The sequence below is a fragment of the Megalobrama amblycephala genome, linkage group LG2, assembly GCF_018812025.1.
Source record: "Megalobrama amblycephala isolate DHTTF-2021 linkage group LG2, ASM1881202v1, whole genome shotgun sequence".
NCBI classification, from domain to species: domain Eukaryota; kingdom Metazoa; phylum Chordata; class Actinopteri; order Cypriniformes; family Xenocyprididae; genus Megalobrama; species Megalobrama amblycephala.
The window spans coordinates 21,584,215-21,602,025 of NC_063045.1; the positions used below are offsets into that span (position 1 = coordinate 21,584,215).

The 17,811-nt window shown below is 34.7% G+C and overlaps 1 protein-coding gene and 1 long non-coding RNA gene across 5 annotated transcripts; both read left to right on the forward strand.

Moving 5' to 3' along the window:
* Positions 1-2,853: 2,853 nt before the first annotated feature.
* LOC125252969 (complement factor H-related protein 1-like) lies at positions 2,854-6,477 on the forward strand. The gene is made up of 5 exons (XM_048166690.1): positions 2,854-2,983; positions 3,152-3,224; positions 3,668-3,859; positions 4,698-4,883; positions 6,141-6,477. The coding sequence occupies exons 2-5, from the start codon at positions 3,158-3,160 to the stop codon at positions 6,329-6,331; spliced, it is 636 nt and encodes a 211-aa protein (XP_048022647.1). The 5' UTR covers positions 2,854-2,983; positions 3,152-3,157; the 3' UTR covers positions 6,332-6,477.
* A 722-nt stretch (positions 6,478-7,199) lies between these two features.
* LOC125252997 lies at positions 7,200-16,411 on the forward strand. 4 transcript variants are annotated; one of them, XR_007181328.1, is made up of 5 exons: positions 7,243-7,345; positions 13,138-13,232; positions 15,786-15,891; positions 15,993-16,069; positions 16,221-16,411. It is a non-coding gene; the product is annotated as an uncharacterized LOC125252997 (long non-coding RNA). The 4 variants fall into 4 exon arrangements; XR_007181329.1 differs by lacking the exon at positions 7,243-7,345 and adding an exon at positions 12,757-12,773; XR_007181326.1 differs by lacking the exon at positions 13,138-13,232 and having other exon boundaries at positions 7,200-7,345; positions 16,221-16,410.
* Positions 16,412-17,811: the final 1,400 nt, after the last annotated feature.

Here is a 17,811-nt window from a genome sequence, read left to right on the forward strand (position 1 = left end):
ATCAAATTTAAAGATGCACACTTTAATCTTTTTTCTTAATAAAAAGCTTTACACATAAAGACAATAATTGTACTTCTAATAAATGTTTAAAATCATGTACACAAGACTCCAGTTACATCAGTAGTCTAATAAATGTAGATTTATGCTGCATGGAGTGGGTCACCTTATGATGGACACCATTTTCAAGATCACATGACCAGCCAAATACTAACTTTATCTTAGTCATCTGTTATCAGAGGTGGACATTCCAGGGGTCAGAAAGTAAAAGTCCTGCCATATTTTTATCTCATCCACTGAAGCATTAATGAGATAATTAAGTGATAAATTGAGTGATGATTGAGCATTATTGAAGACACCTGATGATAACAAGCAGAATCACCAAAGGAGAAAATCACAATTTTTAAGTTACCATCATCGAGGTCAGGGTTTGTTTTAGTTGAGCTCTTGACCCTTGCCTTTTTAGTGTTAGATTTTGTTTGGGCAGTTTTAACTGCATTCAAACCAACCAGACAAGCAAAGTTAAAAGATGATCAGATGTTGTTGGTTATGTTTTCTCAAAATCATTGTTTGATCTGAATCGCTGAACTCATTTAGAGCTCAGTCTCTGAGTTAGATTTACATTATTGATTACAGCAGCACTGTGATTCTGCAGAAGATCAGCTTATACAATACAGAATTTTTTTTTTTTTAAAGTTGTCCTTATCACAAAAAAAAAAAATTCTTTTAGGCACACACAGACATCAAGTATCAGTCTGTGAATCTCAACAACGGTGACAAGCAACATATTCTGATCAACAGATCAACTCTGAACATTAGAAAACAAGCTACTAAAAAGTCACAGAAAAACAGCAAAATTTTAATAGTGAGAATAAATGAAATTACTAAGACAATTTAGCTCATAATTTATTCATACAGCAATGCATGATGGGAGCCATGGATGAATTTTGATTGGTGGCTCCCAGAATGCACTGCAACATGCTTTATGATGGCCACCACTGTTGAGATTCACAGGATGATTCTTGATGTTTGTGTGTTTAAATGAGCGCTTTTTTTTTTAAATCAGAACTCTTAAAAAAAAAATTGTATTGTTAAAGCTGATCTTGTGCTGTAGAATCACAGTGCTGCTGTAATCAATAATGTAAATCTAACTCAGAGATTGGGCTCTAAATGAGTTCAGTGATTCAGATCAAATAATGATTATGTAAAAACACAACCAACACCACCTGATCATCTTTTTAACTTTGCTTGTTTGTTTGGTTTTAATGCAGTTAAAACTGCCCTAACAAAATCTAATATTAAACAATCAAGGATCAAGAGCTCAACTAAAACAAACCCTGACCTCGATGATGGTAACTTAAAAATTGTGATTTTCTCCTTTGGTGATTCTGCTTGTTATCATCAGGTGTCTTCAATAATGCTCAATCATCACTCAATTAATCACTTATTTATCTCATTAATGCTTCAGCGGGTGGAATAAAAATATGGCAGGACTTTTACTTTCTGACCCCTGGAATGTCCACCTCTGTCTGTTATTGAATACTTTCACACATGTAATAAAAATCTTGGATGACAGCACATTTCTACAACAGCAATTATATCTGAAAAACTTTACTTTTGTGTAATGCTGCATCCACACAACTAGGTGTCAGTATAAATCAAACATGTTGTGACCAAGCACAGATAAATTGCACCCTTAAAGGATTTGTTCACCCAAAAATGAAATTTCTGTCATTAAGTACCCACCCTCATGTCGTTCCACACCCGTAAGACCTTCATCTTCTGAACACAAATTATGATATATTTGATGAAATCCGAGAGTATCTGATCCACAGATACGCAGCAATGTCATTGCACCTTTTGAGGTCCAGAAAGATAGTTGAAAACATTAACAAACAGTCAACATGACTACAGTGATTCAACCTTAATGTTATGAAGTGACATTAATACCTTTTAATAATAATAATAATAATAAACTTTAATAAAAAATGTCTGATAAAGGTTTTTGCTCTTTATTTAAATTAGAATATTATACATTAGACCCTTTTACACAGTCATGAGATATAATGAAGTGGTTATGAGACATTTCAAAAAATAAGTTTCTTTCTTCCGTTGAACGCAAAAGAAGATATTTTAAAGAATGTTGGTAATCAAACAGCCATAAGAAAAAATACTATGGAAGTCAAAGGTTGCCATCAACTGTCTGTTACCAACATTCTTTAAAATATCTTCTTTTGTGTTCAGCAGAGGAAAGAAACTCATACAGGATTATTGAGTAAAAGACTCATAAGATGTAATAAGATACTGTACAGAAGTGAACAACACCGAGATTTGAGACTTGGGAAAGTAAAAGATATAATTAAGGGATGTATAATCGATCATAATCTGTGTTTTCAGAAATGACAAGACTATAGAAAATACATCAACTCTTTTTAAACTCTTCAAACTAAAGAGAAAATTTTGGTCACAAATGAAATAAACTACAGCTAATATTAACACAAACATAGAAAACGTTATAGTTCTGTGCTGTGTAAACAAAAAAATTATTGAGAGCCTTTTTGCATTCAAACTCAATATTTCAAGTCAAACAGGAGTGAAGGTGTCCTCTAAACACAACAGTGGAAGACTTAAAAATGGAGAGATTCCCTGATATTGAGAGTCCAGTTAAACCTAGACAGTTTAATATTTTCATGCATAAAATTCAAAAGTTGTTCTCAATATTTCAATCAGCAAGTTTAACTGCAACGTGAATTTGTGCAGCACATCAGTTTAGTCGAATTAATGTCTAAAATAATGCAAAATTATAGTTCTCTGCCTTAAATAAAAGAAGAACGCTGTCAAGTTTTCAACGAATCATTGGAGGGTGAGTCCTGTTTGATGTGGCGGAGGGAAGAGGAGCTTGTTTTCATCTACTTTACACAGACTTCAAAGATTCTCATCGCAAACGGTCTGAAGAGTGTTCAGGAATATATCTTTTGGAAAACAGGTAGGCTAATATCAATTTGTCAACCATACTCTTGTATGTTTAATTCTAAATAAATCTTTGCAGTGATTTGTTTCAAATAAGAAAAGTGAAAAATTCTTTACTCCATGTTCAGTCAGTACTGTTCATTTACTTTGTAAACTGTACTAAGCAATCTCTCATGTTTTACAGCTTAAAATGAAATATTATAAGCTATTTCTCTTTCTTCTATTAACGATTGTGGATGTCTCAACAAATGCTCAAGGTAACACAATACAAAAAATAGCTAAAGCATATTTTATATGTTAATAAACATAACATATTTTTTAATAAACAAGTGTTTATTTATAATGCTTTATAATGTTTATTTATGTCTGCATGTATACTGCTTTTTGATAATTTTCCATAAAATCCAAATGTGGGTCTAAAATTGAAGTAGATTATAATACTGAATTGAAGTACAAATTGAAGTAGATTATAAAACTGAAGTAAAATTATAACAAAAGAATCACTGATTTTATCAGTAGTATACTAGCATGCCATACACCCTAAGTAGGGTACTTCAGATATACACTCCAGTATGGTTTTGATGTCTTAGAGGATTTTTTCCTCCTTTTCATGCTATTGGTTAATATCAGATGCTATTAAACTGCTCTTTATTCCAGTAAAACTTTTTATACTGACTGAATTTAATTTCTTCTTCTACAGAAGTTACATGTGAGGGTGAACAACTCCTCAATGTTGACGTTTTAATGGGTCATCCAGGTATCGTTTCACCTTATAAACCTGGACATATCTTAGTTTTCCGATGCACAGATGTGAACATGAAGATGTACGGCCAAAGGACAATTGAATGCCTGTCAAATGGAAAATGGGATAACCCATATCCAAAATGTGGAGGTATGAAGAGATATTGCAGTAATAAATTTGTTTAAAACATTTAAGGTTTGTTTTTACACATAAAATGTTTTTTATAATGTTGAAAAATATATCAAGATTGTAATTTATAGTATACGTTATTCTATGGGTTATTCATTAAAACATCTATTATTCAATACATGACCACATGAACTCTGTCCCAAACTGACAAATAGTGTTTTAAGATTTTGTTTGCTGTCTTTATCTCTTAGTGTGAGTTGATTAACATCTAACTGCAATTGGAAATTAACCAGACATTGGCAAAATTAACTTTGTGAACTAATAAGATTTTCACCTTTAAAAAATGTAGGTTTGATAGTCAACATTCTATATTAAGATATTACATAAATTCTTATGAATAGATTAAATCCAGATGGAGGACACTGCAGTGAACGTGTCCTCTAAACACAACAGTGGAAGGCTTAAAAATGGAGAGATTCCCTGATCTTGAGAGTCCCGTCAAACCTGGACACAGTTTAATATTTTCATGCATAAAATTCAAATGTGGTTTTAAAATTGAAGAAGAGGCCTGAGGTTTCAAGAAGTTTCAAGATTCTAGATACAGTCATTATATTAATTTTGTTAAATACTTTTGTTTTTGCTCTCACAGTATAAACCAACAATTCTTCAGAAACGTTTTAAAATTGCTTCAACAGAATGTCATTTTAAGCACATTAATAATGATCATTGCATTAATAACATGTTCTATATTTAACATGGATAAAAAAGACTTCTGGCTAATATTGAGATTTATTATTATATTCTTTGTAATTTAAAAAAAATAGTATAGTCTAAAAAAAAGTCTTTGCTTTGCTCACAGGGAAATGTGGGCCACCACCACTTGTGGACTTTGCAGATACAATAGAAATTACAAAAAATGAATATGATTCAGGGGAGAGAGTTGAATACACCTGCTTTAATAAATACACACTGGTTCAGAGTCACCCCTACTCCAAATACTTGACCTGTGAACACGGAAAATGGAGAGGGAATATTAAATGCTTAAGTAAGTATGAACACTCTACACTATCATAGACATGTGAGGCTTTTCTCTTTTTCTTTTTTTTTTTTTTTTCTTTTTTTTTTGTTTTGTTTTTTAATTTTGATGTAATCGTGTTGTTGTTGAAGTTGTCGTTCTGGTTCGGATGAATCAACACTCTTAAAACAGATGTGTTAAAAACAACACAACCTGTGTTATATTTTAACACATCTGTGTGTCTAGTTAAGGACAACACATGTTGTGTTAATTTTAACTCAACCAGTGTGTTATTTTTTCTTAATACAGGCATAAAATATTTAACACACTAATGTGTGTGTGGGTGTGAGAGAGAGAAACGACACTGTGTCCAACACAACATGTGTTAAACTATCATCCAATCACATTGCTGCTACGTCACTCCGCAAGCCGTTAAGCAAGTTTGTGCCTCTTTCTTCATTGGCGGATGACTTAACACACGGGTGTGTTAAGATATAACACAGGTTGTGTTAAAAACAACACAACCTGTGTTATATCTTAACACATCCGTGTGTCTAGTTAAGGACAACACATTTTGAAAATCAGAATATGTTGCCTGTCACCACTGTTGAGATTCACAGGCTGATTCTTGATGTCCGTGTGCCTTTTTTTTTTTTTGATCAGAACAACTTTTTAAGAATTTGAATTATGTAGAAAAAGCTGATCTTCTGCTATAATCAATAATGTAAATCTAGCTCAGAGATTGGGCTCTAAACAAGTTCACATAATAATTATATGAAAACATAAACACAACCTGATCATCTTTTCTCTTTGCTTGTCTGGCTATTATAACTCAGTTATAGCAACCCAAACAAAATCTAATATTAAAAAGTCAAGGGTCAAGAGCTCAACTAAAGCTAACACTCATCTCCATGATGGTAACTTAAAATTGTGAATTTCTCCTTTGATTCTGCTTGTTAACAGCAGATCATCTTCCTGACACAATGAATGTGTCAAAATGAACACAAGTCATCCACCGATGAAGAAAGAGGCACAAACTTGCTTAACGGCTTGCGGAGTGACGTAGCAGCAATGTGATTGGATGATAGTTTAACACATGTTGTGTTGGACACAGTGTTGTTTCTCTCTTTCTCTCTCTCTCTCTCTACACATGATCAACTTAAATTGACACAAAAATGTGTTAAAATAGCCATAACACAAAAAATGTGTTATTAATTAACACATCCTTTTTGAGAGTGAATGAATGTATCCTGTAACACTGAGAGTGAGATGTTGTGTTTGTTTCAGAGCCCTGTTCAGTGTCTCTGGAGTTAATGGATGAAAGAGGTATAGAGCTGCGATGGGCTGGACGGCGAAAGATATTCTCACCACATGGAGATAGAATCACCTTTATGTGTCAGAAAGGCAGATCTTCAATAGGTAGTGACCTAAGATCAACATGTAATGATGGAGTGATGAATTTGCCTCTGTGTGTGTGACAGTGAATAATTTTAGAAAAAAGAAAACAAACGCACTACCGTCTGAGGTGCCAGTCAGAAGAAATGAATTCAAATGTGTAAAAAAAACACAGTGAATAAAACATCACTAATGCATCAGCTGTATTAAAAAAATAAATAAATAAAACTTTTTTCCTAATTCAGTCACTCTGTTTTGGAATTATTCCAAGAAAAATTAAAAAAGATAAAAGCAAAATGTTTAAAAAGTTCATGTATAAAAATCAGCTTAACTTATTTAATGCCAGCTGAGTGAGCATATGTGTATTTTACTGAGTACAATGAAAAAACTCATAAAACTAGACAAAACTTATAAAATAAAATATTTTAAAATACTTTAAAATAAAATATTGCAAAGCGATTGTGAGCCCAAAGATAACGTTGCATGTAATCAACATAAATAACAGAACTTTTAAAATTTATATTCATTAAACATCTGTATTGAAATGTTTCCTATGCCTACATTATGGAGCTCTGGTTACATGACTATTTACACCAGATTTAAAATGTTCACATGAAATCAAGACAATCTGCATTTCAGAGCTGACAAGTGTAGTAAAATACATCAACTCTTTTTAAACTCTTCAAACTAAAGAGTACATTTTGGTCAAATTAAATGAAATTAAACAGCAAAACTTTAGCTAATATTAACAACACAAACATAGACAAAGTTATAGTTCTGTGCTGTGTAAACTCAGAAAATTGTTGAGAGCCTTTTTGCATTCAAACTCAATATTTCAATCAGCAAGTTTAACTGGAACGTGAATTTGTGCAGCACATCAGTTTAGTCGTATTGTTGTCTAAAATAATGCAAAATTATAGTTCTCTGCCTTAAATAAAAGAAGAACGCTGTCAAGTTTTCAACGAATCATTGGAGGGAGAGTCCTGTTTGATGGGGCGGAGGGAAGGGGAGCTTGTTTTCATCTACTTTACAGACTTCAAAGATTCTCATTGCAAACGGTCTGAAGAGTGTTCAGGAATATATCTTTTGGAAAACAGGTAGGCTAATATCAGAATTTTTCAACCATACTATTTTATGTTTAATAAAGAAATATTTGCATTGATTTGTTTCAAATAAGGAAAGTGAATAATTCTTTAAGTTCTCCATATTCAGTCAGTACTGTTCATTTACTTTGTAAACTGTACTAAGCAATCTCTCATGTTTTACAGCTTAAAATGAAATATTATAAGCTATTTCTCTTTCTTCTATTAACGATCGTGGATGTCTAAACAAATAAAACAAAAAAAATAAAGCATATTTTATATGTTATACAAACATAACATTTTTTAATAAACAAGTGTTTATTTATAATTGTAAGGAACCCACAGCTGGAGACAGAGTTGAATCCATAGTGCAGAGGTTGTTTATTGACAAAAACAAACTCAGAATGAACAATACAAGACGGCAGGCAAAAGACATGAGAATACAAACAGGAAGAACCACTAAAACTCAGGTGACGGCTCCCTCTGCTGGAGGGATGAACTGTGCATAGGCTGAACTGTTACAATAATGCCTGACTGCATGTATACTGCTTTTTGTTAATTTTCCATAAAATCCAAATGTGGGTCTAAAATTTAAGTAGATTATAAAACTGAAGTAAAATTATAAAACAATAGAATCACTGATTTTATCAGTAGTATACTAGCATGCCATACACCCTCACTGTTAACGATTTCCCTGTATTTTTACAGTACAGTACAGAACTGACAGCACGGTTGCCAGCAATGTACTGTATTTCGCTTTTACAGCAATGTACTGTAATGCAATTTTACAGTATGAAGAACAGTACTGTATAACTACATAACAGTAAAAATTTCTTATAATCATTGCTAATAATGATAAAATATATAGTTACATAATACATAGGTTAGAATAGTATATACATACTATAGTTAGTAATATTACAATAGTACTATAATACAGAATAACATTACAAATCAAAAGGCAAACCAAACAGAGTAAATTTAAAAATATATATTTTTATTCAATCAATATATTTAAACATTTCAAAACATTTCAGAACATCTTTTGCCCTATCAGCAACGGCCCCGGTACAGTGCGTCAGCAATTTGATTTATCTTTAAAAGTGAGCAAAAACAACAAGTGTCCCACACTGTTAGACCTTGCCGGGCTTTTTTACAGTAAAATACCGGCAATACTGTTGCCAGTAATTTACTGTTGATTGTACAGATATTTACTGTAATCTACAGTACGTTACTGTAAAGATACCATGCACTAAATTAAAACTTGTGTTACCTCATTCCATATGCAGAAACCAACTGCCTCAAAAGAAATCTTATTGAGAATTAACAGAAGTTTAGATGTTGATATTTTGGTGAAAATGTTTGGTTTGATGTTACCATTGAGGAGATCAGCGCTTGCTTTAGTTGAGCTCTTTACCCATGACCTTTTAATACGTCATTTTTTTTTTTTTTTTTTTCTGGCTGCTTAAACTATTCATATATTTATGACTAAAAGAAATATAGAGAAAAAAATTGCTGAGTGCTTATAGTTATGTGTTGGTGAAGACATAACCCTCACATAGTTTCTTGATTCACTGAATTCATACTGTTTTATCCATTGTTATCTTATTAACAGACTAATATTTTTCGTTTTTGACACTGTGAAACTACAGCAAGAGTTCCAACATCAATCAACTAAAAGGAATTTTTAAACACCCTGAGCAAAAAACAGCTGCAGCTTTATTTAGACACATCAATTTCAACAATGGTGGCAATAAAGCTGCAAAATTTATTCATTCTGCAGTGCATGCTGGGAGTTTTGGACTATGCTGGAATCCAGCATGTATTGCAACATTAAACTTTTGGATGTCACCATTGTTGAGATTCATATTCTGATTGTTGATGTCTCTGCTGTCCAAGTTATGCAGGAGCTCAAAATATTTTATGCATTATAAGGATTTATATATTCTCCTAAATAACTGATTACTGAAGTTTTGCTGGTTCTTATGCCGTTGTATTACAGATATAGTACAATCAATAAAGATAAAAAAACCCATTAAATCAAAGACTAAACGCAGAATTAGACAAGTCCAAGATGATTACAGAATCATCACAACAACCAAAACACCTGATAAACTTTATGTTGTCCTTTTCCTGCCATAACAAATGTGTTTTATAAACACTCAGTTACAGCAGCCAGAGAAAGCTAATGTTAAAGAGTCAAGAGCCCAACTAAAGCAGACACTGGTCACCACGAAGGTGACTACAAACGTATATGTATGAAAAAATAATGTCAAACTGGTTTGACACTGAAGTCAGTTGTAGTTCTTGTGTTTCTGCTCGTGTCATTTTTCTGGTCTTGTTTCTCTCTCCTTCACTGGTTCTGCTAATCAGGTGTTCATCAGTGTCTGAATTCACTCACTTCTTTTCATTCACTCTGTCAAGTGTACTATAGTAGTGAACTAATGTAGGGAATAGTGAATGAGGGTATAGGGTGTGATTTAGAACACAGCCTCTGAGTGTCGACTTTGAGCGACGTTAACTCGCAGTATATTCCTGTAGGCTATTTTCTCGAAGATGACAAATATTACACAGAATGCAGTGTTTTCTACAGAAGTTACTATCATACCTGGACACACATTAAATCTTGCATGTGTTGGACAAGGTCTGGTTTTGAAAGGAAAGAGAGAAATCACTTGCCTGTTGTAACGCCTGTACAATATCTTAGTCTTAGTCAACCAACTTCGGAATTTTCAGAATGCTTTTAGCCTGCTGAACTGTGCATGTAAATCACGTATCGGCTCCGGCCGGTCTAAGAGAAACGGGCACTTTGGCACTTTTGTGGCCCTGCCAGAAACTAACCAGAGAACCCCCATCACTAGCTCTGGAGACTTCAAAAGGATCACCCCCTTGTGGGATAAGGACCACGTGGGCCCAGACATTCCAGCCCAACCCCAATACACATCACATATACTGTAAAAAAAATCCTGTAAAAAAACGGTAATTTTCTGGCAGCAGGGGTGCCAGGAAAATACAGTAAAATAACAGAAAATAACCGTTATTTTAAGCAGAGGTGGGAAGTCCAGGGGTCAGAAAGTAAAAGTCCTTCCATATTTTTATTCCACCACTGAAGCATTAATGAGATAAATAAGTGATGATTGAGCATTATTGAAGACACCTGATGATAACAAGCAGAATCACCAAAGGAGAAAATCACAATTTTTAAGCCACCATCATCGAGGTCAGGGTTTGTTTTAGTTGAGCTCTTGACCCTTGACTTTTTAACATTAGATTTTGTTTGGGCAGTTTTAACTGCATTAAAACCAACCAGACAAGCAAAGTTAAAAGATGATCAGGTGGTGTTGGTTATGTTTTCATGTAATCATTATTTGACCTGAATCACTGAACTCATTTAGAACCCAATCTCTGAGTTAGATTTACATTATTGATTCCAGCAGCACTGTGATTCTACAGCACAAGATCAGCTTTTACAATACAAAAAAATTTTTTGAAAGTTGTCCTAATCACAAAAACAAAATATTTCAGGCACACACAGACAACAAGAATCAGTGTATGAATCTCAACAACGGTGACAAGCAACATATTCTGATCAACAGATCAACTCTGAACATTAGAAAACAAGCTACTAAAAAGTCACATAAAAACAGAAAAAAATAAAATAGTGAGAATAAAGGAAATTACTAAGACAATTCAGCTCATAATTTATTCATGCAGCAATGCATGATGGGAGCCATGGAAGAATTTTGATTGGTGGCACCCAGAATGCACTGCAACATGTTTTGTGATGGCCACCACTGTTGAGATTCACAGGATGATTCTTGATGTCTGTGTCTCTAAATGAAAGTGATTTTTTTTTTTTTTTTTTTTTTTTTACCAGAACACCTTTTGAAAAATCCCTCAGATTATATTGATAAAGCTGATCTTCTGCTGTAGAATCACAGTGCTGCTGTAATCAATAATGTAAATCTAACTCAGAAATTGAGCTCTAAATGAGTTCAGGTAAAAGTACAATTATATAAAAACATAACCAACACCTGATCATCTTTTCTCTTTGCTTGTCTGGCTGTTACAACTCAGTTAACAGCTCAAACAAATCTAATATTAAGAGTCAAGGGTCAAGAGCTCAACTAAAGCAAACACTCATCTCCACGATGGTGGCTTAAAAATTGTGATTTTCTCCTTTGGTGATTCTGCTTGTTATCATCAGGTGTCTTCAATAATGCTCAATCATCACTCAATTAAACACTTATTTATCTCATTAACTTTAACACTGCTTCAGTGGGTGAAAAGAAAAATAATGGCAGGACTTCTACTTTCTGACCCCTGGACTATACACCTCTGTCTGTAATGTATCTGCTTGTTTTACACTCTTTGGCCACCAGGTGGTATTGTGAGCAAATGAAGCCTCGAGAAATGAACCCTTTTGTGAACCACTTGGCTGAAAAGCTTCAGTGCTTCATGAGGCTTCATCACTACTCAAAAGTCCGAGTCGGTAACATTATCCAAACTTCCCATCACTATTGGTGACATCCAGTATTAACTGGTGATATAGATATTATATTATTTCTTTATAGTAAATCTCTGTTACCACTTGAGATCAAGCAGAGCTTTTATAATCTGAAGGGACTGTTTTTGAAACACACACAGACAATCAAGAATCAGCATATGACCCTCAACAATGGTGACAATCAAACAAAGTGCTTCATGTTGCAGTGCATGATGGGAGCCACCAATCAAAACTCATCCATGGCTCCCATCATGCATTGCTGCATGAATAAATTATGCAGCTGAATTGTCCTGTAATTTTCGTAGATTGTTCATGTTTGCTTTTATTTTTCTGTTGTTTTGTTATGACAGTAGCTTGTTTTGTGATGTTCAGAGTTGATCTGTTTGTCAGTATTTTGTATTTATTTATCGTCACCGTTCTTGAGAATCAGATGCTGACTCTTGATGTCTGTGTGTGTTTAAACACTGAAACTTCAGTGCATAATGTATTATTCTTAAAAAAGGTAAATACTGCTGTTGGATCTCAAACTGTAAAATCACAGGACTACAATCATTAACACTAAAGCTACACATCAAGCACACAGTCAGAGATTTAGACTCTAAACATCAGGCCAACACATGGTGATTATATCACCATAAAATTATATTATGACCATAGCAAATGTGCTTTACAAACACAAAGTTGGAGCAGTCAGAGAACAATTAATAATAAAAGGTAAAGTGTCAAGAGCCCAACTAAAGCAAACGCTGACCTCTTTCATGGTGACTTGAAATGAAACATTCCATAAAACATTAATTAACACCTTTTTTCTCTCTTTCCTTCAGTGATTCTGCTTATTATCATCAGGTGTCTCCACTAATTGTCAATCATCACTCAATCATCAATCAATTATCTCATTAACTTTAACACTGCTTCAGTGTTAATTTTTAACACCCGGTAAGATGGACTCATATGGAATGTTTAAAAATGTGTTTAAAATGAAATGTTGTAAAATGTGAAAATGAAAATTATTTAATAAATTCTGGTTTTAATTCAGCGTGTGTGTGTGTAAAATATATATATCTCATTATAGTCAACGATTGTACACTGTCAAAGCCAATTTTGTACCCTTTTTGAAGGGTCAATTTTTGTACTGTTAAATAAAGGTACAAAATTGTCACCAAAGGTACAAAACTGGTCTCTTAAGGTACAAATCACAAGGGTACAAATTTGTACCTTTGTACCATTGTACCCCTAAAGGTACAATTATGTACTTTTTTTTCTGAGAGTGTACCTGTAAATTTACATTTATTTTTAACAGTGTACCTGTCAGAATGGATAAGTTAACAGCTGTCAGTGTCATGGATGAATTGCAGCGCGAATTCTGACTGAACGGATATAGACCGGAAAATAAAGGTAGTTTATTTTGCGTTTAATATTTTACAGTTATCGGTTTTAGAATTCCATTTTTTTAATGAATTCGAGCGAGCTAGGGAGAGAGGGCACGTGCGCGTGCGAGAGAGAGTAGCTACAGTGAAGCTTTTATAAGAAAAACAACAACATGGCGGTCTCTTTTAAATTAACCGGGCAAAGGTTGAAAATCAGCTGCTGAATGTATGTGTGTGTGCGCGCAATTTCTTTCTAGAAAAACAGATAACGTTAGACATACAAAATTCCCTCCTTAATAAAAAATCTGCGAAGTTTTAGTGCGAGTGCATACAAGCACATCTGCTTCAATACAACATAAAACCTTCCTTTTAGTGAGCAAATGTGCCGCCCTCGCCTTGTGTTGGCTTGGAATTCCAATGGGAATCGGATATGCGTGTTTAGACGTAGGTCACATGTCCAGAGAAGGGATATGTATCGGATTTAAAACCACATTTGGAAGTGGCTCAGATCGGATGCGAAAAAAACGGATCTTGTGTGGATTTTTGTGTTTACACGCGTGCAGAGGTGGAAAGTCCAGGGGTCAGAAAGTAAAAGTCCTGCCATATTTTTGTTCCACCCACTAATGAGATAAATAAGTGATTAATTGAGTGATGATTGAGCATTATTGAAGACACCTGATGATAACAAGCAGAATCACCAAAGGAGAAAATCACAATTTTTAAGACACCATCACAGAGGTTATGGTTTGCTTTAGTTGAGCTCTTGACCCTTGACTTTTTAATATTAGAATTTCTTTGGGCTGCTGTAACTGAGTTATAACAGCCAGACAAACAAAGAGAAAAGATGATCAGGTGTTGTTGGTTAAGTTTTTACATAATCATTATTTGATCTGAATCACTGAACTCATTTAGAGCACAATCTCTGAGTTAGATTTACATTATTGATTACAGCAGCACTGTGATTCTACAGCACAAGATCAGCTTTATCAATATAATCTGAAGGATTTCTCAAAAGTTGTTTTGATAAGAAAAAAACTAAAAACATTCCATTTAGGCACACACAGACATCAAGAATCAGCGTATGAATCTCAACGACGGTGACAAGCAACATATTCTGATCAACAGATAAACTCTGAACATTAGAAAACAAGCTACTAAAAAGTCACAGAAAAACAGAAAAAAATAAAATAGTGAGAATAAATAAAATTACTAAGACAATTCAGCTCATAATTTATTCATGCAGCAATGCATGATGGGAGCTGTGGATGAATTTTGATTGGTGGCACCCAGAATGCACTGCAACATGCTTTATTATTCTCACCACTGTTGAGATTCACAAGATGATTCTTGATGTCTGTGTGTTTAAATGAAAGCAATTATTTTTTTAACTGTTAATAAAACCGTTGAATTGCTTTTTTTTTTGATAAAGCTGATCTTGTGCTGTGGAATCACAGTGCTTCTGTAATCAATAATGTAAATCTAACTCAAAGATTGGGCTCTAAATGAGTTTAGTGATTCAGATCAAAAAATCATTATGTGAAAATATAACCAACACCCCCTGACCATTTTTTGACTTTGCTTGTCTGGCTGGTTATAACTCAGTTACAACAGCCAAGCAAATTCTAGTATTAAAAAAATCAAGGGTCAAGAGCTCAACTAAAACAAACCCTGACCTCGATGATGGTAACTTAAAAATTGTGATTTTCTCCTTTGGTGATTCTGCTTGTTATCATCAGGTGTCTTCAATAATGCTCAATCATCACTCAATTAATCACTTATTTATCTCATTAGTGGGTGGAATAAAAATATGGCAGGACTTTTACTTTCTGACCCCTGGACTTTCCACCTCTGCACGTGTGCAATTAATTCCGATCTGTGTCAGATGTTAGCAAAAGATCAGATTTTTTTTTGTGCCAGTGTAAACACTAGGCTTGTTTGAGATGAGCAAATTCTGCGCAGAACCGATCACCGGTGATCACCGCGAGATGCATGCCAGTTAGAAATGTGTCCGAGGGTGGGCCGCCTTGCTCTGATGTCATGCCGACGTGTGTCAAAAACCTCTCGCGAGTGCGAGGCGGACGTGTCGGATTCTGCAGTCGAGCGCAGTTGCTCTCCACCGACTGCGCTGACCAAAAGCATGATGGGAAACGACTTGCTGACAACACAGCTTAAAGCTTATTGGTTTAAACAACCGTGATGTATTGATCTGATTTAAAATGTTTGATTTTAAAACTCTAATATCATGTTTTTATGTGTAAAAATAATGTGTGAATATTCCCAAACTCTCTGACACAGTGATCTCTCTATGGGTTATGCGAACGTTGTCATTTATAAAAAAAAATATAAAAACATGACAAAAACAAAACCACCAAAAGTTGCACATGAACAACTAGTCAACACTCTCTAGAGCTATAGTTTGAGAAGTGCATATAATATAATAAAGTGTGAAGAGGGAACATGGGACACAATCGTTGAGCGAAAATGTGCAAGTGAGAAAATTGTCAATATGATCACCAAATAATTTTATTGGTAATTAAATCATTGCCGTTTATGCAGAGTAAACCTTGTTTGATTTCTGCAGAGAAAAAATGCAGTCACCCAGGAGACACACCAAATGGTGATTTTAAACTTATGTCAGGATCAGAGTTTGATTTTGGAGCAACAGTGTTGTACACTTGCAAGAAAGGGTAAATGTGCTTTATGCATTTTATTCTAATGTATGAAATGTATACTATCCTTTTAACATTTACTGTACTTGTAAAAAGTGTAAAAAACACTGTGTTCACAGATTTGAAATGACAAGCAGAATCAATCAGCGTACCTGCAGAGCTCAAGGATGGGATAATACTGTCCCTGTCTGTGAGGGTAAGCTTTCTTGAAAGTCAGGTTTTTTTTCTTTTAATTATCTCCAATCTTCTGACAGTGACACATAAGCTACATTACTCAAGAGAAGAATAATTTTAGTGATTTAGTTTGTTGGTTTCTTTTTTTTCATATTTATTTATTTATTGGCTAGCTGTGAAATGTCCAGCCATTCGCACAAATGCGTTTGTGAATGCATCAGGCAACACAGAAGAGGGAAGTTATGGTGATGTTATCCACTTTGAGTGTGTATCTTCTGACAAAAAGATAGACGGAAGTAGTGACATTCACTGCACAGAGACGGGCGAATGGAGTGACTCTGTTCCAACATGCAAAGGTTCATTCTATTGCTTAATTTTTTGTTTTTCCTTATCTTTACCCAGTGATCACAGATTGCTGAGCTTTATTCAAAGCACCACTTTAATTAGGGCCCAAGCGAAAATTCGCGCAGGGCCCTCTTGTTCTTCTAAGGATTTTTATTAGGGCCCAAGCGAAAATTCGCGCAGGGCCCTCTTGTTTTTCTAAGGATTATTATTATTATTTTTTTTTTTTTTTAGGGCCCAAGCGAAAATTCGCGCAGGGCCCTCTTGTTTTTCTAAGGATTATTAGGGCCCAAGCGAAAATTCGCGCAGGGCCCTCTTGTTTTTCTAAGGATTATTATTATTAGGGCCCAAGCGAAAATTCGCGCAGGGCCCTCTTGTTTTTCTAAGGATTATTATTATTTTTAGGGCCCAAGCGAAAATTCGCGCAGGGCCCTCTTGTTTTTCTAAGGATTATTATTATTTTTTTTTTTTTTTTTTTTTTTTTTTTTTTTTTTTTTCCGTCTTCCGGGGCTTTTTGGGGGCCTTAACATGCTCAAAAACTCTTGAAAATTGGCACACACATTGGAATCCGCGGCCAACAGGGCCGGGAGCTGGTACCCGGGCGTGGCAGGGGGCTCGACAGCGCCCCTTGAAAAAAGTCTGAAAATTTGGTCCATATATTAAACACGCTTGCACGTATTAGTATGAAACTCAGTACACATATAGACCTCATCGGGCCAAACAACTTTCGTGCTCTAAGTTAAACGTCACGCCAACAGGAAGTCAGCTATTAAGGGTTGTTTGAAAAACGCATGCTCTGGAATTTGATATACTCCTCCTAGACGATTAATCCGATCGCCACCAACTCGGTCAGCATGAAGTCAAGACACTGATGATTAAAAATTGCCAGGGGATTTTTGATATCTCGAACGGTTTGGCCGTGGCGAGGCAACGAATTTATGGCGAGAAAAGGAAACAGGAAATGTGTTATAACGTCTGCATACATATATTGATCTTTATGAAACTTCACGAGTGTGTTCGTTATAGGAGTCTGATCACATGATGTGACTATTGTGAGTCAAAGTTATAGCGCCACCAACTGGCAGCAGGAAGTGTATCACTTTTTGAAATGTTTTGAGATCACCCTCTTATTTTTACCTGATTTGCTTCAAACTTCATCAGTGTAATGTCAATACACAGCAGATGTAGACCTATGACAGGATTTTTGATATTTGAAATATTGTTGCCATGGCAACAGGTCAAACTGTAATAATATTCTTGAGTGTTTTTGAGGCTCTTAACATGCTTCAAATTGCATGAAACTCGACACACACATCAATATTGTCAACCAGTAGACATGGACAAAGCCATAGAAATGGGCGTGGTGGAGGGGCTCAGTAGCGCCACCTTTTGACAAAAGTGGGGGGGTTAGTTTTTCCTACA

Excerpts from the sequence above, each read along its gene's own strand:
- LOC125252969 (XM_048166690.1), top strand. The coding sequence starts at position 3,158 with ATGAAATATTATAAGCTATTTCTCTTTCTTCTATTAACGATTGTGGAT. Across the intron at positions 3,225-3,667 it reads TGTCTCAACAAATGCTCAAG|AAGTTACATGTGAGGGTGAA; the intron begins GTAACACAATAC and ends CTTCTTCTACAG. Across the intron at positions 4,884-6,140 it reads AGGGAATATTAAATGCTTAA|AGCCCTGTTCAGTGTCTCTG; the intron begins GTAAGTATGAAC and ends TGTTTGTTTCAG.